This window comes from Lynx canadensis, chromosome B1 (genome assembly GCF_007474595.2).
Source record: "Lynx canadensis isolate LIC74 chromosome B1, mLynCan4.pri.v2, whole genome shotgun sequence".
Taxonomy (NCBI): domain Eukaryota; kingdom Metazoa; phylum Chordata; class Mammalia; order Carnivora; family Felidae; genus Lynx; species Lynx canadensis.
The window spans coordinates 155,772,103-155,798,079 of NC_044306.2; the positions used below are offsets into that span (position 1 = coordinate 155,772,103).

The following is a 25,977-nucleotide window of genomic DNA, read 5'->3' on the forward strand; positions in this document are numbered from 1 at the left end:
GTTCATCTTGGATGACAGAGCATGGGCACTGCCAGATTTCTTTTCAGCACATACCCTTTCATATGTCTTTCTGTCCCCACCCTTCATGCCCTCCCTTTAAATCCCTTTAGCTCAACAAGGTACGTTACCGTTTTGCTATCAGATGCCCATCAATGCTATCACCAACAGAGACAATTCAACAACTTAACACATTTATAAAAACGCAGAAAGTACCTGGACATAGGCTCTGCAAGAGCGCTCTCTTTTCTGAAGCTGAATCCATTAAGACAGCAGATTAAACACAGAATAGAAAAAACAAGTTAGTGACAGAAGAAAACAAGAAAAATAAAAGAACGCATCTACACAAAACACCTTATTCTGTTGTGCACTACTTTCTAGAGGAGAATGAAAGCTAAGCAGCAGCAAAATGTAAGCCATGGCTTGAAAGACAGTCGCCAACGCCCTTTCAGAATAAGCCAGGTGGAAACTGTATGGTATAAAGTTGTTAATGATGGGAGGAAATCTGGGAATAAATGTAGTAGAAATTAGTAATAATCATTACACTTCAGTTATTTGAAATGATTCATTTCACATCAGGTTAGCGGTTAATTCATGGGCCACAAATGAAGACATGAAGTTAAGGAAGTTATATCAAAACTTTGGAACCCACATTGTTTGTGGTTTAGAGATTATAGAGATGGTTAATATGCACCACAAACCGTATGTTCAAACACAAAAAATTTTGTTTACCAGAAAAATAGAAATGTCCATTCATTACGGTTATTTGATTCCAAGGGAAAGATACCAACAGATAAGTAACTTCTGATTAGAAGAATGTGATTCATCTTCTGACTTATCACTGCTTTTATTTCTTGAATAATTTCTTTTCACAGTTTTGACCAAAAAAATTATACATTTTAGAAACTTCTGTGGGATAAGAAGCCTGTTTTTATTTGTTTGCATACTGAGTGATGTTTTTCTGGGCAAAAGGTTAACAATAACTCATATTCAATCCCAAACATTTTTTTTTTCTGATGATGGAATGAATAATTAATAAGTTTAATTGCCCTGTTTAAATAAATGACACAAAATTTTATAAATTCGATTGTGATTTTCTTCCACTTCCCTATTTTTTTTTCCCCTTCAGTAGCCTTGATTGTTGAAGGAGAAAATTACCCAGGTTTAAGAAGCAGTTACTCTGATGCCTTTTGTGTGGCTAATACTCTCCCAACTTTAATTCATGCATTCTTCAAAGAGCACACTGCAGTTACTCCTCTACAGAATTAAGTGAGGAATGAGTGCAAGTAAATTGCCAGCGCTGTCATTTGGATCACTGACTCGCATCTTGGTGTTGCAGGACTCTAAACCCTTCAGAATTTCAATGTGGAGTTCAATTGATTTGTACCAAGTTGACTTTGCAAATCTGATGGGTTATAACTGCTTCGGGGAACAGTGGGAACCACAGGATATGAGAGCAAGCCAGCAAGCATGTGAATAACCTTTGCCCTCCCATCTCCTTACCCCATCATGCAAATTAACATATGACAAACCACATTATATAAACAACTGAAAAGAGCCAAATGGGAAACAAAAGAAAGCATTAAAAAGCTTCACAAATGGAAATTTGCCCATTATGTAGTTATTTGATATTCAGAGTAGGCAAGCTGATTAGCTGTAGCCAGTTAGAATGTGACATTAATTGCCAGCTTTACCTGATATTGTCAGACATCAACATCATTTTTAAATAAAGATACAAAGTATTGCTATAACAAGTAATGTTATGGATATGTAACATTAATAGAAATTACTACCTCCAGTACATTAGGATAACAATAGCTGGCGGCAATATTCATTAATAGCATCCAGTCAGCCTGGGTAATAACACATTAAAATCACAGCATGCCCAGATTACATAGGCCGCTGTGGATTACATTTTATCGGGGACTTGGTTGTGATTCTGTCAGGGGTATAAGTGACAAAAATAACTCCTTTATGTTCAGCATGAACAAAAAAAAAAACCAAACCTCTAATAATAATTTATATCTACTAGATAAAACAGAATCTGTTTTCTGAGGATGAAACTGCAGGAAAAACTGTATTTGCCAGATAAAATAGTAGGCTTTCCTATATCCAACCATCAGTATTGGAAAAATTTCTTCCATCTTTATCAGTGAGACTTTAGTCTAATAAGACACAAAAGAACTTAACATATTAAAACACCACTCAGAAGTCATTTGTCATTCTAAAGGGGAATGTTCATTTAGTGAATTCCATTGAGGACTTTAGTCTGTTACTGCCAAATTCTTGCTTTATACAGTAGTAGGACTATCAGACATTCAAGGCCTTAAAATCCAGTTTCCATAATTGATCACTTCTCCTGCACAAATATCTTTTAGGGAACATGTCATTTGATGGTAGCAATTCTAGTTTGTTTTTGATCATGGAGTTATTTCACCATGTGATTTTATAAGTAATAAATTATATTCCTTATAAATATGTAAAATATATTTTACATAGTTATGTAAGTTAAGTGCTTATATGGTATATAGGTTATATACAATAAACATAAAATGCTTGTATATGTTTATATAATGTATATAAATATATTGTATATTTATAAGTATCAATGAGAATATATAAAATGTATCTTCTCTGAAATTTAAAAATGTATTATTTTCATTATTCAGATTTGCTGAAATACAATTAAACCTTCTAAGTGTTAACATAGTGAAGTAAAATCTGAGTAATTTAAATATCAAAAGGAAATACAAATTAAAACCTAATTACTTGCCTCATGAGTTTTTAAGTATAATATTAATTAGATTAAGTCATTTCATTTTTAAAACATCTTTAATGAATTGCTAATATCCTTTCTCATTGTTGCTATTTTCTAAATTTATACTTATTAGACTTTTGTTTATTGCAATTAGACATTTGTTTTATTGTAATTATTTTAAAATAAAAGTTTAAAAGGAAGAAAAGAAGCAAAATAATTCACATTTACTCGTATTGACCTTGCCAGAATTTAGCATTCAAAACAGTAAACACTAAAGAAAATAGAATTGTAAATTCAAAAAATTTACATTTTTTGTAAAGAGAGAGATTGTCATTTATTGTGTCTTTAGAGGCCAAATAGGGTGGGCCATCATTAATAATAAAATAGTGAAGCAGACTGAATGTAACTAGTGATGCTCTTTAGAACGAACGAATTTTATAGAGAGAAATTAACCAAGGAAGGCTCACTGATCCTACTACAGCTTTAAAAATATATAGCTGAAGTCCTTACCTTGTTCAAACTCCGTGCAGCACTATCTTTTCCACCTGGGGTCAAGTTCCGGAGTTGTACATCTAGGAGCCCTACCAGCTGGTCCATGGCACGGACTGAGTAGGTGATGTCTCCAGCATTCAAATGATTTCTTGTTTGTTCAGCCAGCTCTCTAGCTATGTTGGCAGCTGTCTCTCCAGATTTCAACTGCGGTTTTTTGAAAACAGAATAAAAAGGAAAGAGATCTTAAGTAAGGGATTTTATTGGTCTCTGTGAACAATTGTTTTTGCATGGGAATTATAATCATCAAGCCAAGACATAGTTATTTAACTCCAGCTTCACCTGGAAGATAGTCTCAGGTTTTCCTACTAATCAATCTTTTCCCACAATACCTAACTTGAAATTCATATCTTTAGGAAAGTCCCCTTTGAGGAGTCTTCTAAAAATTGTTCTCACCGTAATTATCCATTTGAGTGGTCACATCTAAGGTTTGCCCTATGAGTTTCTCTGTGAGTTTCTAAATTGGATGCTGATGAGTTGTGATGATGCAGTTGTGAATCCCCAACCATATTCTAAGTTCTAAGAGACAAGCACAAAGTTTCCATTGTGCCTAATTTAGCGCTTAATACACAATGTATACGGACTGATGCTAAACTCTAAAAATTTGTCCCAAATACAATCCCTGTTTTTCAAAGGGTCTTCATTTTCTTCTTAACTAAATATGAGATTTTGTTCCCACTGCACTAGGTAGCAAATTACTGCTGTTTCTAGCATCTTCCTTTTCTGAAGCTACATGCTTATTTTTCAACTATATTCTATAAAGATATATCAAACTGTCAATACCCCAAAGATGTTATTTAAAAAGACAGATACTAATAACCCATGTTCACGTGAACATTTGATAGCTTTGGGTAATAAGAAGATAGGGATATCTTACAGTATTACTAGTTAAATATATAACAGTGTCATGTTTAGGGAACTTTTTTTTATAAATTTTTTTTTACGTTTATTTATTATTGAGAAGCAGAGAGACACAGAGCATGAGTGGGGGAGAGGCAGAGAGAGAGAGGGACACAGAATCCGAAGCAGGCTCCAGGCTCCCAGCTGTCAGCACAGAGCCCGACCCGGGGCTTGAACTCACAAACTGCGAGATCATGACCTGAGCCAAAGTCGGTCGCCCAACCGATGGAGCCACCCAGGCGCCCCGGAAACTTTTTTTTTTTTTTTTTTTTTTAGCACAGTCCTATATAAAACTTAGGGTCACACAGAGAAAAGTCCTTTCTGTAAGGTCATCTTCTAGCAGGTATTCAGGCTATAAGGAGCAAGACTAAGACTCTTAGTCATGTAAGTTAACACTATCTCCTCAGGGATGCTCAATAAATATTTATAGCAGGATTGACTATTAAGAAACAAATAAATAAGTTAGGGTTATCGGAACATCTATATCATTAATAATCATATCCTCAAGTATATTTAAAGATCCAAATTGAAAACGAAGCAAGTATAGTAACACAATGTTGGAAAGGATTTGTGGAAATGTCTCTCACCCTCAGAAACAGCTCCTGGGCATATATATTTGTATAGGCCCCACATAGAATTAATTACCAATGTCCATTAAATTTTGTAATGCGAAGACTATATAACTGAGGGATTTCTCTTATCACTATCAACCATAACAAATAATCCCACAGATGTAAAAGAGAAATATTCAAAGATGTTTATTCTAGCTTGTTTAAAATACAAAACAAAATGGATTATGACCTGCAGAAAACTGCTCATGTATATAAATATCATGGAATATGGTACAATGGTTTAAAAGTATAAAGGAGATCAATATCATTAACATCAAATTTCAACATGCAATGCTGAGTTAAAATAAATTCAAGTATAAAAAAGTATTTACGCTAATATCTATTAGCATGCTACTTGAAATAAAAATACAAAATGTAAGTAGCATATAAACATGCTATCTATGAAGAAGAAATACAATACATAAAACATGATATTTTTATGTGTTTATTTTACATATATTTAAGCACGAAGTCTGAAAAATGGGAATCAAAGGAAAAATCCTTTTCTGTAATGTTTAAATTTTACAAGAAGAATGGTTAAAGTAGTTATTATATATAACCAGTGTTTTTTAGAAATCCTTACAATTGTAAACACCCGCACTAACTTTAATAAATTTGTAAAATATGGTCAAGACCTACATAGCTAGATACCTGTAACCAAATGGAGCATATTACAGGGTTCAAGGATAAGTACATAACAAATTCAATGTGGATCAAAGTAGCATTCATGGCCCACTGACTGTCATGAAAGTATTTTCAAGTGGTCTCAGAGTGAAATAAATGTGGTTGTAATTCATACATTTTAATTTTATATACAATGTAAGGCTGTTTACTGGTAATCTAATAATCAATAGGTGATTTACAAAATTTAGTATTCGTTAATTTAAATCAGTGAGAAGCTAGGTATTCGCAAAGATTTCAAATTCAGTATTCCATTCAGACTTATTGAATGGTGCACATGATACAAGTGCTTGGTAACTTTGAAAAACTCTTAGTGTGCATATGAACATCCAGTGGTTGGAATTCCCATAATTTTCCAAGAGGATGTTCTTTTAATCAACACATGATACAGAGTGGGCTGGCATTTGTTATAGTTTCTATCTATGCTATTCCTCTAATAATGAATATATTTGTAGAATTCTATGGTTTTACTTTGTTAATCACTGCTGTACAATTGTTCTTTTTAAATTTTTTTTTTAAATTTATTTTGAGAGAGAGAGACAGTGTGAATGGGGGAGGGGCAGAGAGAGAGGAAGAGAGAGAGAATCCCAAGCAGGCTCTGCACTGTCAGCACAGAGCCCAGTGCGGGGCTTGAAGTCACAAAATTGAGATTATGACCTGGGCAGAAACCGAGAGTCGGACACTGAGCCACCCAAGCACCCCTGTACAGTTGTTCTGTACCTTTGTTGGTTGTTATATTGTTTTCTTCTATTTCTTTATTGACATGTATTAGTTTTTCTATGAGAATGGTCAGGGCAGATGGACCTCTAGAGTCTTTTGATTTACTTAAATGGTCTGTGTTGAACAAAGTTTGAGAGGCATCTGGGGTTAGAGGCATACAAGTAAATAACATTAATGCAATGATGCAATTTTATTTTATTTCTTATGTTTATTTATTTATTTGTGAGAGAGAGAGAGAGCACGAGCAAGGGAGGGGCAGAGAGAAATAGGGACACACAGAATCCGAAGCAGGCTCCAGGCTCTGAGCTGTCAGCACAGAGCCCAATGCAGGGCTCAAATCCACAAACCGTGAGAACGTGACCTGAGCCGAAGTTGGATGCTAAACAGACTGAACCACCCAGGTGCCCCAACGAGACAATTTTAATAACAGGATTGTATATGAGGTATTATGGGAATATTAGCAGAGGGGTAGAAAACATCTGGAAATGGGGTGGGAAGGCAACCAAAGTAAACAACTATAACAACCATGGTTTGGGAAGACAGGATACTGTAGGTACAACAGAAAGGAAAAGCACACTTTTCCACCTTCAGAACTCAATATTGATACCTACACAGTATAAATTGTATTGTCTATGAGGTAAATATGTACTGCATCTTGCTTTAAAAATAGGATGAATATCTCTATAATTTCAACAGTTATTCACTCTACATGTTCATTTGCTTTTTTAACTAAAATTTGAATTTCTAATGGCATTATGCTAAAGTCTGAGGCTACAATACTAAATAAAATGGTTCCCAATAAAAAGGAGCTTACATACTAGCAATGGAAAGAACTCTTAATAAATTAGCTACAAAATTATTTAATTTTAATTTTGTGGAGTGCAATACAGAATCCAAGTTTAAGGGCCTTTTAATCGACTGTATGAAGTTAGGGAATAATTTAGGAAATGCTTTTCTAAGGAAGAATGTTTCGTGTGAGGTGGAGGAATGTTTCGTGTGAGGAAAAGAAAGGATTGGGTTAGGATATAGGTGAGGGCCTCTAGGCAGAGACGACACTTTCAGGAGGGAGGGGTATGGGTTCCTAGGGGAACTGCACAAGGGGTGCTATAACTGGAATTTAGGTGGCCAGAGAAGTGAGCAAGGGGCAGATGAAGTTGTCCCCTTCATAAGTCATGATGAAGATTTTGTGGATCATGCTAAGATCAAGGGAAGGTACTAATATGTCTAAACAGGAGTGATCTAATCAGAGTTGTGTTTGAAATCAAATGCAGGAGAATGGATTAGAGGGTTCAGGAGTGAATGAATGAATGACAGGGTACTTGCTAAGAGGCTACAGCAGCAGAAGCTGTTGTGGGTTAGGGTAGCAGCAGTGGAGAACAGTGGAAAGTGGCCTGATTTGGGAGAGACTTATAAGTACACTGACGGGCCTACTCTCTGAGGGGAGGAGAAGGGAAGAGAGGCACTCCATGGTAATGCCATTAACTGGATTCTCCAACAGCCATTATGACCTCAACATTCACTGCTCAGTTCAAAGGTTGCCTTTCCAGACAAGGCTTTCACTGACCATATTCTTTCCAGTGGCAGCCAGAGGTTGCTCCCCTGTCCTGATGGCCCTATTTACTCCTCTCACCCCAGCAGTCACGGACCACAAGTATCTCATTTCTATACAACAAATACATGCATATCTTGAATCTGCCTCAAGCTTCTGCACAGAGGCAGGGTTGAAATAATGTTATTCTGTATATCCTAGCTTACAGACCTAATGAAAACGTCTGTCTCTAACATTTCTTTCACTAAATTCTACTGAAGTTATTTCTCAGCAATAAGCACATACACTGAGAAATCTTACGAGTTCTGTGAGGATTAGTAAATTAATACCTGTATTGAAATGGTGGGATTATATTCAGGACTTGAATAGGGGAAGGCAAACCCTGCAGCTTTAGTTGAGGATAATTATGACAGAGATGGATACTATTTACATGTCAAATTTTGACACATGTAAAAACAATTTTCTTTGAAATAAGCTTTGACATTTTATGAGATTTATTACATCAAACATTAATCGGGTGCCAAACCAATTCATGAAGGAGTTTCTCATAGTGTTTAAGTATATAGCTATCATTTCTTTGAAAGATCTACTTATGCTATTTTGCTGTAAATCAGAGTCAAGTAGGTAGAGAGGCAATTAAATGCTTCTATCTTACAATTGAAAGTAGGTTAAATAAGCCTGAAGTCCTAGAAACCCTACCAATCTCTGATAAAATTAAGAAGCAATTTACAGAATCTCTATGGAGATTAAAAGAATGGAGAAATTAAAATCTGGGTGACAGGATTCGACTTTTTCTTCCAAGGCAGGCAACTGGCTTATTTTATACAATTAAATAGCAAAAATTCTAGGTATTCACATCCTTCATTAGAAAACGCAGGGAGAACTCTACTTATCTCAAAATCTGTCAGTAGCTTGTGAACAAACAAAAGACAAGACTCTTCAGTTTGTTAGAAACAGAAAGACTATTTTCCAGTGACAATTCAGTCATTTCTTTTCCATATAATAGTTGAACTAGGCAATGAAGGAGGAAGCTCACCTCACTTCACATGCAAAGAAATATGAAAGCTATTCAAAACTGTAATTTCAAAAAATTTTAAATTGACTGGAGGGAGTGTAAAGTGCAATCAGCTCTTTAAAGGTATGCAACACAGAAAATATAAACTCCTTTTGGAGAATCTGAGTCTAACCTAGAGATCAAGCTGAAGTGAGAAACTGTATTTTAGTAAGCAGTCATTATGGCGAGAAAATACGATATTTTGCTACATATGTGTGAAGAGGCCAAGCTCTGAACCAATCTGCTTGCTGTCAAGAAAAGCTTGAAAATATTTAAAAAAAAATTAATTTGAAGACTAATCTATTTTTCTTTTTTTTTTTTTTATATTTCGAGGCTAAATTTTTATTTTTTTTTATTTTTTTTTATATATATGAAATTTATTGACAAATTGGTTTCCATACAACACCCAGTGCTCATCCCAAAAGGTGCCCTCCTCAATACCCATCACCCACCCTCCCCTCCCTCCCACCCCCCATCAACCCTCAGTTTGTTCTCAGTTTTTAACAGTCTCTTATGCTTTGGCTCTCTCCCAAAAAAAAAAAAAAAAGACTAATCTATTTTTCTATCCACTCATCTATTTATCTTTGAAACTGCCTTTCCTTCTATCCATCCATCCATCCATCCATCCATCCGCCCACCCATCTAACCATCGACTCATCTATCTATCCACCTACCTACCAATTTTTCTCTCTCCCTGTCTCTCCCACCTCCCTCTCTTTTGCTGCTGGAGTAAAGGCCACGTTGTGCACAAATTTTTGCCTTGCTCTTTCTGTACATATTATGCTTTTATTAAACCTCATCATTATGAAAGTATTCTTGCTCCTTTGTAACAAATTTCTTCATGAAATTCTGACTTCAAAGGCTTACATTTTCGCTAATAAAATATAAGCTACACTTTATCACCACACAAAATTTAATCTGTAATTTCACCAGTATGGAAGTGGCCTGAATTCACTCATGGATCAAAAGCCATCAAAATTGTTTGCCTGTTTTCTCCCTTCTGGCCTGACTGCAGGGGTGGGGGCAGAGGTGTGTGTGCATAACTCATTTCTTAGCAAACATGAAAACATAGTTTTCATTTTCAAACTAAAGTAAGCATCCTGATGCATGTACTTGTGTATCCTTGCTGTCTACAGAGGTGCCGGACACATAGTGGGTGGATAGGGTTAGTGATAATGAAAAGAATAGTCCTCCCTGTGGTATAGATGCTGAGACTGTGATCCAGAAGTGTTCTTTCCTTGAAAGCCTTCAGGAATTCCCTGAGAAGCACTGTACAGTCATAAGGGAGGCGCCTCACAGGCTACGATGCATTCACTCAGGAGCTCACGGAGATGGGGACATTGAATACACTGTTTATACTGAATTACTCCCTCCTTTCTTTTCTCATCTGTGCTGTCATTGGAGGTCAAAAATGTTCCTTTATTTTAAAAGTTTGAAGTTCACAAGACTACAAAAGGGGGAAGAGAGAAGGAATGAACCATGAAAGATAACTCTTTCACTTTAATTTTTCAACATGACATAAAAAAATCCACTAGAAAAAGGGGAAAGTTCAGAGCAGAGGACAGGGATGGGGCATGGGAAAGGCAGAAGGGAGGAGAGGCGGAGTGCAGGGAGAAGGGAGAAGAGGAGGTGGATGGGAAAGGGAGGAGGGGTAAGAGAAGGGAAATGCAACACTGAGAACTATACAATTCCTGGGTCAAGGCCACTTTCCATCCTCCTCCATCTTGCTCTCTGCCCTAGAGGGTGAACTCAGAAGGATGTTATTCAGAGTGCCCCTCTTCTCTGGCTTCCACTGGGCTTGTCCAATGGGGAGGGTGGGCAAGGGAATCGAAGGAGGAGGGAGAGTGAGGTCAGTGTATTTATTTCCCTTTGGTCTTCTTCTGAAAAGTTGCCTGGGGCTAGGCTGAGTCTCTTGTCTGTAGGCCATCTTTCTTCTCAAAGACATCCGCTTCCAATTTTTTGTCACTCCTTTTATCCAGCAACAGTGGGCCTGGGGTTGGGAATAGCTCCACCTCTGTTACTAGCACTGGGTTCTTGCTCAATCCCTCGCAGTTCACCTTTGCTCCCCCAATACTGCTAGAAACAAATCCTTTTCCAATGTCCTATCTGTTGTTGGGACTCAGGTACTGAGGGAGGAAATGAACAGAAGTATGAATTCTGTGAAAGATGCTTTGGAGAGTTAGGGAGATAATACGGACAAATCGCTCAGTGAACACTGCACACAAATTCTCTCTTGGAGGTTTACAATGTTAATATTTAAAAGTGTTGGAGTTTTATGGTAAAGAAACCTGTTCAACTACCCTTTATATTCAACGGATAGCATAAATATTTGGAGGTATGAGGGGCACACCAGGTAAAAGGGTGGACAAAAGTGAAGAGAGACTAGGGAAGTAAGTGTGATGTAAAGGCAGGAATTCTGTGCAGTTTAGTTTAACCAGTGTTGTGGCTATGAGTGATATCTTGATAAAAGTAGACCCAGCTAAAACCCCAGCTCCAACACTGACATTGGGCTACTTATATAATCTGATTCAGACTACTCCAAAGCCTCCTGTTATACTTTTGAAGATTTTATAAACTTATGAAAACTGCAGTGAAGGTATTATTATAAATTCTCATTGCCTAAACTCTATAATCTTAGTATAATTATAATCTTACACAATTTTACAGACTCTATAGGATTAAACAGAATTGCTCCAGAATAATGGAACATATTTGTTATATTAAAAAAAAAAAACACCCATCCATAAATCAAATGGGCAACAGCTGTCTGGTCTTTGCAAAGAATTATCTCTTTTGTCATAAGATTAGGAGGTCTGCAGAGGAAAGAAAAGAATTAAGCATCATTATCAGTTAAAGTCGTCCAGTAATTCCTGCAATGAAATAGTCTAACCATATTCAGGAATTATCATGAAAACACTCAGCTTTCTAGGTGACTTATTACTGAATTAATATCAACCCCTGGGCTAAGTATGTAGGGAGTATTTTTTAAAAGTTGCTAATGTAAGGAGATATGCTACTGATCTCTTAATCTGATCACATCCAGGAAGAGTTATTTGCCCTGGGGTCTGAGCTACACTGTAATAAAATCAAGGGACATAAAAACTGTGGCAGGAACAGTGCTGAAATTGGAGAAGCATCATTATGAACAGCAACAAGTGTGGAGATGCATATGTAAGAGGGTAACTAGAGTCAATATAACCACTGTTCTCCATGATTTAGGGTAAATAGATAGTTATGGCTCATCTGCTAAATAATCTACTGGGTAGATATTTATGGATTATTATTCAGTATATTACTGAGGATCAGACTGGTTAAAAACAAATAGAGAAAAGGGCAAATGGCACAGACAGGCTTTTAGAAAGGCCATCATTCGTAATATTTCTCAGGAAAAAATCTCTTTCAGAAATTCCTCAGCATAGCTAATGTGCCATAGAAGGACTCTTCATTTTAGGAGTGCATAAATCCACACAAATTGCTATAATAAGGATTCATCCCATAGCCCTTTTGGCATAAATGCACATCTGGTCTCTGTTTGTAATGAAATCAATTCAAAGCCCCACAGTGCATTAATAATAAAAATGTTCAACATATTGCAACCAAATAAGCCCTGAAAATTTGAGTCTGCAAGATTTTGTCACACGTACATATACTTTTAACACTGATAAATGATTAGGTTACAGAACATTTATCAAATAGCTTAAGATTCCAAAGGTAGACTTTTTTTGGTAATTGTTATTTTCACAGGAAAATCCATATGCATGTATGCTAGATGTTTTGCTTGCTTGATTTATAATACCTCTTGGACTTTTATACCTATAGTTCAAAATACCATAAAATTTTTATTATTAATAAAATTATCATAAGCAATACTGCCTGGTTTAGAGGAAGTTCATGGATTTGCCCTTTAAGAACAACAAAATTCTAGATTAGCTCATCGCATATCAAAGGGTGTCATTAAATCTTAAATAAAAATATAATGGAAGAATATTTCCACATTAATTAAAAAAAGATCTTAACCAGTTTGTCTGCACCAGCTAGAGTCAACAGCAGAAGATCTAAGTTTGGGAAAACCTTCCTTGTCAGTCACATGATTTACCTTTTGTGTTATTTGGTTGACCCAAGGAGAAGAACAGTTGCTAAGATCCGGTCCTTGGGGATCCCAGATTCCATCAGGAGCCAGGCATAGATATGTTGACACTCCTAGAACAATGAGAGAAAAAGGTCTGCTTTAAATACTCAAACCATGTTTCTTACAATGACTTTATATCCATGTTATGTTTAAATATGAACACAGGCAAAATGGAGATCATTAAGCTAAGCTAATGTTTATTGAAACACCACATCCAGAGCCTGGCAGACAACGGACATTGGAGAAATGCAACCAACCAAACAAAAACGTTCAATATTTTTAAAGCACTTGCTGGCAACTACACCAGTTACAGAGGACAATTTCATAAATGAGATAGATGCGGTGCCTGCCGCCATGGGGCTTATCGTGTGGGTTTTCACACAAGGCAAGGTAGCAGTTGAGTCTTAAAGGAATCAGTTTGCAGGTTTTTCAGGAAGACAAGGTAGGAAAGGGCACTCTAGGTGCAGAGAAGATATGTTGTCCTTGGGAAACCTCAAATGTTTTATTTTTTTTTTTAATTTTTTTTAACGTTTATTCATTTTTGAGACAGAGAGAGACAGAGCATGAACGGGGAAGGGTCAGAGAGAGAGGGAGACACAGAATCCGAAACAGGCTCCAGGCTCCGAGCTGTCAGCACAGAGCCCGACGCGGGGCTCGAACTCACGGACCGCGAGATCATGACCTGAGCCGAAGTCGGACGCCCAACCAACTGAGCCACCCAGGCGACCCTCAAAAGTTTTAAATTGAGGTCTACTGTACAGGAGAGTTATATGTAATGGGCTTGGAAAGGCAGGCATAGTGAGATCATAAACTGCCTGGTCTGCCACCTGTGGGTGCTGGAAAATCAATGAACATTAAGCAGAAGAGAGAAATGAGCTGATTAAGGTTTTAGTAAGATAACTGTGGCAGCAGCAGAAAGGATGAATCTGAGGGGGAGATGTGAAGGTTTGGGGGACACTATCGCAAAAATTCAAGTGACAGCATGTGTGGGTCTAAACAGCAAAGGAGACAAAGAAAAGGTTAAAAATAAGATTTCAGCATAGGGACATTCACCTAGGAGGGCTCTAGAAGGCTCCCTTTAAGTCTCTCTCCCAATTTTCACAGAACAATGGTGACATATTTCTGTCGTGCTTTCAAACTGCTTTCAAATAAAGTACTTCACTAACCTTCACAACAAACATTTGACGGGGTGGTGGTGGGGGGGCTGTTATTATTTCTCTTTTAGAAATGAAGGAAATGAGGCCCAGAACGAAGGGGACAGTGCTAAGAGGCAAGGTTTCAAACTGTTGGAATCACACTGATTTCAGTAACACAACTGAAATGCACCCTTTCCTAAAGGGAAAAAAGATTTCAGAATATTTTTAAACACTTTGCTGAAAAAAAATTAAATGTGCACTTGTGTAAAAGTCAATATTCTTTTTGGTCTTTCTACCACTTCATATACTATAGAATTCAGAATGCTATATCCCCACTGGAACAGTTCTAAGAGAAACCTGTTTGAAGCAACCAGATCAATAACACCCAAAGGCGTAGTCACTATTGTTAGTACAGTGACATCTATTGTATATTTGCTTTCTTTACATATTTTATGGAATAAGGCACATTTTATTTAGTGTATCAAGTATTAGCTTTATGAAGATCAATGTACGTGACAATAAGAAAACCAGGCATTTTCTGGCTTAACGATTGTAAATAATAATATGGTTACCATTGGGGGATGTTATGAATCGCAACAGTAAAAAAAAAGGGGGGGGAAGTAGAGTAGAACTATTTAGCTCTTAACTGTCTCTCAGAGGAAACAATGAAGCTTGCTCTCTCTAGTGGATATTGAGTAGTGGGAGTCTGACTCCTGTCTATGTGAAGAGCCCTTGACTGTTAAGGGATGGCTATGATGACTTATGAAAAGGAGAGTCAAACTTCCTCTTCCGTTAAATTTTAGGTAGTTTCAATGATCATCTTCTAATGTAAAAGTCCTTGACCCCATTTTCTGCAATCAACAGTTGATGGTCGGTGCCAAGGACGAGAACTAACTCCCTTCCAATCCATTGATTCGCTCTGGGCTGCTGCACAGAAGGGCTGGCCTTCAGGAGTAGCCAGGACATGCACAGCCTAACTGCAACTCCACCCAGGGACCACCCCCGTGGGCGAAAATACTGACCTCACGTGTATCCCCACCAAATCCTCACCAGTGACTTCTTCAGAATGTATTTTCCAACTCTGAAAATACACTGCTTGAAATCGTCATTCAGCTGAGTTCAGAATTCAAGTGAACTAACAAAAATACGTAGTGACAAACAAACAAAAACACTAAAGAAACAATTGCGAGAAAAGCAAGCTAAAGTAACAGAATACCTTTCTTTAGCTTGGCTCTAGGACACACTTACCTATAGTTCCTGCAGGGCACGGCTGCTTTGCCATCTGTCCTTGACGGGTCTTAAACCACATGATTTCTCGGGCTTCCACGGCTTCACAGCTCTCTTCCAGGGCTGGGATTTGGGACGCTGCTGATGGCAGATGTGTGGTAATGTCGTCAAGCACCTCCACAGCTGGAGATGGGGTGCTGGTACTCCGGTTTCTTCTTCCTGACACTGATGGGGTAGTACTCCTGCCTGGGCTCCAAGTCGTGGTCCGCAGGGTGGTACTGGTGGTGGTACTTCCCATACCAAGAGGTCCTGTGGTAGAGATTTCTGAAATAAAATTCAAAAGAAAAGACCTACATTGCTTGCTCATCACCTCAAGGTGTCCTCATACTTCAGAAACCATTTTCATTTGAAAATTCCAAGAGCCCTCCACATGGGAAAAATAAGCCAGTGCCAAGGTATCGAAGTGGCACTTCAGGATGATGACGGCCAGCTGACCAGTGACAAATGAAGGCTTGTTCATGGTTCTACTCAGCTTGAATCGCAGAAAAAAAAGTTAACAGCATAATTCAACTCTTTAGTACGCTTCTTAACGTTTCAAGCCTTTGTAACAATTAGAGGATTAATACTTAAAGCCCTCACCTTAGAATATTCAAACCTGGTACATAGAATGGGAGAAAGCTACCTAAACTAGACTTTTCACATTAAGTATAACATGAGTTTCTAAAGATGAAGCAATTAGGGGGAAAGGATTGGAAAAAAAGGGCCTCAAAAATTAAAGTGCTCTCAAGCTAAAAGAGAAAAGACAATTCTGAGTAGTGTCTCTTTAACTTGACGATCTACCAATGCTCTTAGAACTGACCCATCTTAACAAAACTGTGTGAAGTATAAGTGGTTTCCAATCAGTTGTGCCATTAATTATTGTCTAACTAGATTTGTTAAAGTCTAGTATGTATGCCAAATTCCAAATAAAACTAGTAAGGTTCCTTGACCAGATGTTAATAGGTTATTAAGCCTATGAAGTACTCAAAGGAATGTTCTAACAATACTATGGAAATAATCACTGCAGAGAGTCACCTTTCTGGGAAAATATATTCACATTTCCATCATAGGAATGTAAGAGTATGCCAGTCCTCCACGTACATACATTGCATTCCTAACTGCAAGGTTAGAAACTATGCTTAACCTCACTTACTTGCAATAAACCTAGGGACACCGGCTCTAACCAGATTCAAAGTAGCTCAGGGTTATGGAACTCAGGGAGTCCTGTGCTAAGCCTCCAGATGTTTGTCATTCATTGTCTGCCGTCTTTAACATGTCATCAACTTGACTCTGCTATCCCAGAAGAGAAGCCACATCCATCACAGTGCATTTAGTACGTATAAAGCTTCCCCAAACAAGACAGAGATGGCAGTGGGAAGGGGGTATGGATTTCCTGAACATTTAATCACTGAAATTGTAGCATTTTCTGACGTGATGCTATTTTTCTAGCTGTCTTGCCTGTTCTGTTCCTCTTTGCAGTTTTCTTTCTTTCTCTTGTGTTTTCTCTCTATGTGAATGTAATGTTCATAAAATCATTGACTCAAAATTCATAAAGGAAGAGAGGGTATCTTTTTTCCTCTTCTTTCATTTATACCATATTCCCCAAACTGCCAAGTCTTGTTGATTCTGTCTCATTTTTTTACTTTTCTCTCTCCCCAATCACCACTATCTGCATTCACCCCACCATCATCAGTGGATGAATACAATAGCCTTTTAACCTTTTTGCCAGTGAAAGCAATACTAGAACAGAATGGCAATACTGGTATTTCAGTATCTATTTTTGCAAAAGCAAAATTCAGAACTCATAAAATAAAATTGACACAATTTAACACAATTCAAATATAAAATTTAGCAACATAACTAAAGTTGAATTCTTAAAATTATAAATAGTAGAAATGTGATTCTATGTATGTTGTTTGCATTTAAATTTATTGCAATATCTCAAAAAGAAAAATAAAACTAAGAAATATTAATAACTTGAAATTAAATATTATTTAACATTATATTAAAATAAATTAATATTAAAATTAAATAATATTGTTCTTTTTTTTTTAAATTTTTTTTTTCAACGTTTATTTATTTTTGGGACAGAGAGAGACAGAGCATGAACGGGGGAGGGGCAGAGAGAGAGGGAGACATAGAATCTGAAGCAGGCTCCAGGCTCTGAGCCATCAGCCCAGAGCCCGACGCGGGGCCCGAACTCACGGAGTGCGAGATCGTGACCTGGCTGAAGTCGGACGCTTAACCGACTGCGCCACCCAGGCGCCCCAAATATTGTTCTTAATAATATTAAGTATTAGTCTTAAAAACAACATGTCAGTGGTGTCATGGCTGGGATACAAGAACCTTTTTGTGCAAATTTTTCTGGCTGATGGAAAAATTCTTCTTAACTTTATATTACTTGATAAAATAGTAAGGCAATAGTTAAAAGTTAACTGCAAGTATTTTTTCTGGCTCCTTCAACTTAAAAAATGCCATGTCTCATTTGTAGTTTCTTGAGAATTACATAGATACTCCAGAATGCTTTCTAAATGAGTGAATTTCTTTTCATTTAGATATTTTAATTAGCATACAATGCTCTATGAGGGAGGAGATTCGTTTTGCAAACATTTTTGCCCTGATAAAACTGCACAATACCCCATGTAGCGAAAACATGGACCAGCCTATTGTCTCAATCACACAAATCATAGGAAAGGAATGATGACACATTATCACAAGATGCTTGTCTGCTGTGACTCTGGACTTGCCAATTTTGAATAGATTTGTCTTTTAGCATAGATTTAATATATATATCCTATTTAAATGATTGGGATTTCAGACTTTTAAAGACTACAGTATCACACCAAAAGGTACTTAACAATAGCACAGCATAATGGAAATCAATGTTCATTATTTTTCTCTAAAATTATCCCATTGAAATAATTTTCTACCTTTTGCCAGAGGCATCTTGTAGGGTATAAATTGAAATGTGTTACTCCCCAGATTAAAATCCCTTAAATCATTTCTGTCTGCCCTCTAAACACAGATTGGACTCCTTTTCTTCGTGCCTTAAGCCCTTCATGAGTTTATTTCTCTAGCTCATTTGTAATGCTTCTTCATCTTTCAGCTCTACTATTAACCCATACAAAATTACCAGTAATTCCCCAACTGCACCCTGTTCTTTCTGCCTCAGGGCTTTTGCACATGCTGCAGTGTTCCTGCTCCCATTTCCACCTGGCTAATTTCTGTTTAGCCTTTGGGGATTGCTTGGATGCCATCTCCACCAAAGGACCTCTTCAAAGAACCAAGATGAGGTTATATACTAATATGTTTTATACACGATTACTTCCTCAGCTTTTAGCTTTTTGTCTGACTTACAATAAATTAGGTCTTAGTCAAAATAGATGACTATCAGGGATAGGTCAAAGAGGCAGGGGAGAGTCCAGTTCTGAAATGTCACACAAAAAAGGAAAAAAAGATAAATAGAGGGAAATAACAAATGGGGTCATTAAGAGTCCTTATAGTTGATAGGCTAAAAAAGTTATTTTATAAATGCATTTTAATGCTATCATTAAGAAAATTACCAGATAACTCAAATGAAAAGGAGCAAGAACTCTTCTTCCCCAAATTGCCTCTATCTCACAACATTCATATTTAAATTGAATACACTCTTGTGAAGCAATGATACCGATAAAAGAGATTTTTTAAAAGTTTGATTTGTTATGCAGTACATCGCAAGGCCTCAGTTTAATACAGACATACTAATGTTTGGGATCGATATAGAACTTATTTCCTTGGAACTGTGCTGCAGAGAGATGTATACAAGCAGGGCCATTTCATATCATTTGACTTTCAGCAGAATAAAAGTCAGATTTAAAAGCTGTTCCTGATTCCCCAACCCTTCTATTCCATTTACTGCCATGTAAGACTCTCAAGAGTTTTGTTCAATGCCATCCTTCGGCAGAATAAGTATTAGTGATATACATGTCATCACCAGTGCCCAAGAAAGAACCTGTCTTATTGCTAGATACTGTAAAAAAAAAAAAAAAAAAAAGATGTAGAATCACTGACGAGTCATAGCAGCACACTTTGGCCAAGTTCCAGCCCATACCGTAAGCCACAGGAGTTTGTATTTTTCTATCTTCCAGTAAGGAAGAAATGATATGACACTTTTTCACTAGATCCTGTTATCGAGTCTTACCTGATAATGTAGCTACTTTAATAAAACTATGTTATTAAGTGCTTCATGTGGTTGTGTATCAGGGAAAGTTTAAAAGAATATAAAAGAAAATAAGTGCGAGTGACTATCTGCATATAACACTTTATCAAGCTTGGGTAATTTTCGTTACTATTTTGTCATTGCTATTGTGTTTATTGTACTTATGTAGCTTAGCATTTTCATAAAAGTAACTAAACTCCACATTAATAATTTCCCTCCTACTTAACCTACTTCCAGAGGAAAATTTCAATTCTCCTGTTTACTGAAATATATTGCCCATGGTCTATTTCATTCTTACATTTTGGTTTATTTTGTTTAATTTGTGTCTCCTTCAATTTCCTTGAAAGGAATAAATATTATTTTGAATATTACTACAGGTTATAGTTTGTGGAGTACACTCATGGAAAACAGTGAAAATAACCAATATTTGTACAGTGCTTTACGTTTTTCAATGTCCTCCTTTATCTCTATTATCTGATTGAATTCATTGCAGAATAATTATAACTATGAATTCCTTGTATTACAAATGAGAAAACATAGGCTCAAATGGTAAGTGAATCATAATTATACATATAGAAAGTAAATCAGTTTCCTCTAATTCCTCCATGTTTTTATAATAAGCTATCAAAATGACATTCTGAATTGTTTCATGCATTCCACAACCATGAGTCTATCATATGCTTTAAGAAGGGACTTAAGTAAATACAATGATTCTAAAAAAGACATTACTACTCTTGATCACAAACCATATTTATTATTTGGGATGGACATTGTTAATTTTTCCCCCCAAAGTCATACATTGAAGCCCTAACTCACCTATAACTACATTTGGAGACAGAGCCTTTAAAAAAGATAATTAAGGTTCAATGAGGTCATAAGTGTGTGGCCCTAATCCAATAGCACTGTTGTCCTTAAATGTGGAGGAAGAGATACTAGGGAGACACGCTCACAGAATAAAGGCCATGTGAGAAGGTAGCCATCTCCAAGTGAAGGAGTAAGACCTCAGGAGAAACCAACTTACCAGTACCTTGATCCTGGACTTTCAGTTGCCAGAACAGTGAGGAAATGAATGTCTGTTGTTTAAGTCACCTAGTCTGTGATATTTTGTTATGGCAGCCCTAGCAGAGTAATACAGGCATCTTCTAAAAAACTATAAAATTTAAAACAGAAGATTAAACTTCACAGTAGAAGAAATGTTTACCTTCTACTCATAAAGTGCATGAACTTTCTTTCTGATTCGCCTTTATTTTTTCCTTTCTTCTCTAAGATATGTATCCCCCTTCATGGTTTTCCCTTTTCTAATCTGTGTTAACTTCATTCCAACATATAACATTTGGCTAACTACAGAAACATTTCCTTCTCCCCACCCTCCAAGTATTTATTTAAATCCAAGGTCAGTTATTGAAGAAATCTTCCCAAGGGTTTGATATAGGAAATAAGAAAACTAAAACTATAACAATACTCCAAGTGGCTTTTGGTTATTTGTGTAGTGCTCTGGGTAGAAAGAAATTCTGCCTGGTCTCCATGGATATCAGTTGGTGGCAGCTGATTTGATTATACCTAGTTTTTAAAGAGAAACATCAGTTTTATCTGTCATGAAATTATCCAATTCTCTTTAGAATCCATTCATTATATTTGGCTCAATGGCCTCTTAAGATAGTGAAATTCCACAAATTATCAGCCATGTGAAGGAATATTTATTTTTGTAATTTAATCTACTTACATTTTCTGATTTTTTCATAGCCTATCATTCTTATTGCAAATAGAGGAAAATATCTGTTCTAATTAAACATGAATTTGTAATACACTTATTATGTAAAATAGTGAGCTAAAATATGGGATTTAGAGCAACCTGTTAAAATTATCTGCTACATATTGAGCCCTACTATGCCAGGAACTATGTGGAATACTTTATATGTGTTCTGATTTAGTGCTCCTAACAATCTTTGGGTAGATATATTTACCTTCATTTCAGAGATGAAAGAAGTCAAATTAAGTAATTCTCCCAAGCTTATAGACTGTCCAGTGACAGAACCAGGAGTCAGTCCATCAAAGTCCAAACCAAGTCCATCAAAATCCTTCCCTTTTCATTAGGACGGTGGTGGTTAACCACGCAGACAAAATTTAATAACAGAAACACATATGTAAAAATTCTTAATGAATGTGGAAATTAATTTGTCCCAAACACCACTCACATGTACTTTTATTGGTATTACTATGGTTCAGACCTCTTGGGTACTTAATGAACTCTTATTATTGGATCAGGCACTATTCTGAGCACTTTACAGGAATTGGCCCATTTAATTCTGACAACAAATCTGTGAGGAGGTACAATTAATTACCTTCATTGTACAGATGGTGAAACTGAAGCACCAACAGATTCAGTAATTTCTCAAACGTTAAAAGTTCATAAGTAGAAGGATAGAAAAACAACTGAGGCATGGTTAGAGAGACCTCACTCTTAACCATACTAACCTGGAGGGAACATGGAGAGCCTAAACTTGATCCACAAGAAAGCAGCCTGCCCTCTGCTGTTAAGAATAGAGGAAGTGATCATCTTTGAGCTAATTTCTGTTTATCATTTCTAATTCTCCTAAAGATTCAGGACTGGCTGAGAAAAAAACTGTAGAATCCACAAAATTTAATACATTGCTCAGCATTCAAGTAGATAATAAACAAGCAGCAAATAATAATGTGAAATAATAGTTGGCTTTCTTTGAGCATATATTATATACCAGGCAGTGTGCTAACGCTTTACATGCAAAATGGAAGTACAGAGAGGTTTTGTGAATTTCCTAGCTTCACATAGTCCATAAGTGATAAAGCCAGCATTTAAATACAAATAGTTTCACTCCCAAACCTTTGTGTATCTATGTTATCTGACAGAGGTTTAAAGTCCTTTTTTTTTTTTTAAGTATTATATATGGCATACATTATGTGCCTATAAGAGAGTTCAGTTCTAGGAATTACAAGATAAATTCATTCCATCCATATTTATTAATCAACTATCATGTGACAGGAGTTGTATTGGGAATACAATGTTGAATACAGTTATCATGTTCCTTGCTCTCATGATGCCCCCTCTAAGAGGCTTTTACAGAAAACGCTACTGAAAATGATAGGAAATAGAAAGAAGAGAAATACACCAACTGTATTTTTCATTTGGTATACATTTGGTAGTGTTTGTCTCATATTACACATTGTGCTGGGCACCAAAGATTCAGAGGCAAAGCGAAGAGTACCACCCTCAAGAAGATTTTAATATACTGCATTTTGTTGAATGTACATCATCAATTATTCTTTGTGCCACTTATAAAAAAATCTCTAATTAAACTCTGACATGTCTTCAATTGTTAGGTGCACTCTAGCTTATGAAATATTAAAAGGTGAAATCATGAGAATCTTAAAGTTGGTAAAACACTATAATAACAGAAATGTCTTCTTTTAACACACTTAGATAAATACTCAATCATTTAAGAGAGATGTGGCTTTGAACAAATCATAATACTCTCTGTGCCTTAGTTTTTTTTCACTTAGATGGAGGTAATATATATACTTATTTGAGAAAAAAAATGGCAGTATGGATTTAAAGTACATAGCAAACTAAATGACAGTGAATAATACATTAATAAATATTAACTATCAGTAATAATATTTTTACTTATTCCTTGCTTCAACCAAAAATTACTGATTGCTTACTATGTGCCAAGTGCTATTCTAAATGCTGGGGACATAGAAGTGAACAATAAAAACAAAAAAAGTAAAAGTCTCTGTCCTCATGAAGCTTACATCTTAGTAGGAGAGATAAACAGGACAAAAAATTCAAATATACAGTATATTATATTAAAAAGTACTAAGGATAAAAATAACAGACAAAGCAGGGGAAAATAATAGAAAGTGCTGGGAGAGGGCAATTACAAGTTTTAATTGGGTGTCAGGCATGGACTTGTTGTTAAGGTGACAAGTGGCGGACTGAGAATCAGGAATAACTGGGGGCCTGCCAGTTAGAGGAGTCAGCCTCTCTAAAGGCCTAGGCACAGTGAGGTGGCCAGTGTGGCTGGAGGAATGTGTGTGAGGGAAAACAACTATGAAATGAGACCAGAAAGGTGGTGGGGACTGTGGCACATAGGAATTTATAGGTATGGTGAGGACTTTGGTATTTATCTGGTGTGGAAATTCACTGGAAGGTTCTGAGCAGAGCAGTGACACGATCTGACTTAGGTTTGCTTACACTGCCGTGGTTAAGAGTAACTGAATGGGCGAAGAGCAGGAGTCGGAAGAACAAGTGTTTATGTGGCCATACATCTGAGGTGCTGGTGACGATGATAACGACCAGCATGCTGTGGGGATCCACATATACCCACGAGAGCACGGGGTCTGATAGAGGAGGTGATGGCTTTCGGGTCTGGATACGATGATCCTCACTGACACATAATAGGCCTTCAATAATTGTTGACTGAATTGAACTGATTTAACAAAAGGAGAGTTAGTTCTTCTCATGTGAATTCTTCTCTAGCTCCATTCAATTATTATCATTTATTTAAACTTAAAACAACCACATAAACATATTGATCTCATACTGTATAAAAATATTCCTGAGGGCTCCCGAGTTATAATCAACAGAGGTATCTCAGTGTGCTCTTTACTGTAAACCTTCTAGAAGTTTTAATTTATGAGAATATTAAGTAAACTCTGGTGGTGACAAAACCATGCAAACAAACTGGGGAAATCAGTTCAACTGGGTTTGAGTTTGCTGATTTCTCGACGACCAGTAAAACATTCAAGAAGGGGAAGTAGTTGAATTGCTGTTAGGATTTAGAATAATTCCTTACTTCTAGCCTCAATATTATGTTTTATTCCCCCAGATTTGACATCATTATTATCCAGTTACTGGAGTTATTGCCTGAGATTTGCAGTGACATATGTTTTATTATTAACTTGTGAATTGTAGTTTACCTACAAAGATAAAGTGATACTGAAATTCAAGAAGGGTTATGCATGATTTATTTATAAGCATAAAGTTAAAATAAATTCAAGAAAAACAAAATTATCCTCTGTATTTGGAAATGAAATATTCAAGTGAACAGGGAAGAAGCGTTCATCATTTATGCTTCAAGTTTTTTTTTTTTTAAGGAATGCAATTTTAGTAATTTTGATCTATTGCAGATGTTTGAAAAATATATACATCCTTGTCCTTGTTACCTTTGCACAAGTTTCTAAGAAACTGATAAAACGTAAGCCTCTACTATGGGATAGCTACTGTTCTTGGTTGTTTTTGTTTATGTTTACTGTCTGGAAAAATAAAGGATATTACATTGCTATTTAAGTACCTTGAAATATTTCTTAACCCTCCCCCCCTCCAAAAAACTCTAGCATTGATTTTTCATCTAACCTGAGAGTGCCATGAATAGGAGTTCCAACTAGCTGCTAGAATGGGCATATGAGTTTGCATAAAACATGGTCCCTCTCTTCAAGGAGTTTACAGGTTGGGCAATCTAATTTTATCATCAGTTGTAGAAAATCAAAGGGTGGCTCTTCACCATGTCCATCATTTCTCTCACACTGATGAGTCCAGGAAACAGTCCATTTTTTCACATAATTTAAATAATAAAAAGGAAGGCCGCTGTGTAATTGGCATATAAATGATTAATTTCAAATGCAACCACAACCATATTGGATAGCCTTCTAAATGACTTACTAATCAACATATAGATTAAAGACTTGATAAATGAATTAAGTCTATCTGCCAAAATCACAATTAAACTCTACAATTCTTCCTGAGTACAGGGAAATTTGACATTCCATTTTGTTTCCATGCAAATATACTACTTGGGATACATTGAGTACTCACTCATGCATGTTAGGTGAGTGGGAATAAATATCTATGCTTTATTTTGAAAATAATTTTCTGAAGATCTATGTATATATACTACTATATCTGAATTACATTGACATTTTGATAAAGTTGGATTAAATAATTTAATCAGCTACTCCAGATTACATTTTGTAAGATTTGATATACAACAGTTTCAAATTTTTACATACACAATATTCAAAAGCCAAACTACAACTGTCAGAAACTATATAGACTCAAGAAACTTAAATATTTAAATAGATGCTATTAATTTATAATTACTTCTCTTGAAAATAAATGTCTTAAACAAAAAGGCAATATACTCAAAATGGAGTCCATTGTGCTAAGTCCCAAGTCAGCAAACCAAGACTTAAAACTTAACCTAACTGCAGTTTCAGCCGCTCCCAGGAATGTAACCTTTAACCAGTTAGTCTGGAAATACATGGTCAGCGCTAATGACTAACCTGCCCTGATAGACTCTTTCTGTTCCCCATAGGAAGGTCACCTTGCTTAAAATATTCCACTTTTTGCCAGAAATTTCCTTTTCCTGTTCCCTTCTGTCTACAAAAACCTTC

At 36.3% G+C, this 25,977-nt stretch overlaps 1 protein-coding gene across 10 annotated transcripts in view; it reads right to left on the reverse strand.

Annotated features, from left to right (window-relative positions):
- Window positions 1-25,977, reverse strand: part of ADGRL3 (adhesion G protein-coupled receptor L3) — an 820,040-nt gene that overhangs the window by 140,715 nt on the left and 653,348 nt on the right. For 7 of the 10 annotated variants that reach the window (XM_030313795.1, XM_030313791.1, XM_030313786.1 and 4 more), the window contains 4 exons: window positions 15,333-15,635; window positions 12,916-13,019; window positions 3,266-3,451; window positions 214-252 (listed from right to left, as the gene is read on the reverse strand). In XM_030313795.1, the coding sequence (XP_030169655.1) occupies window positions 214-252; window positions 3,266-3,451; window positions 12,916-13,019; window positions 15,333-15,635 (632 nt within the window). The remainder of the gene's footprint in view (window positions 1-213; window positions 253-3,265; window positions 3,452-12,915; window positions 13,020-15,332; window positions 15,636-25,977) is intronic. The other 3 variants (XM_030313793.1, XM_030313792.1, XM_030313789.1) reach the window with 1 other exon arrangement.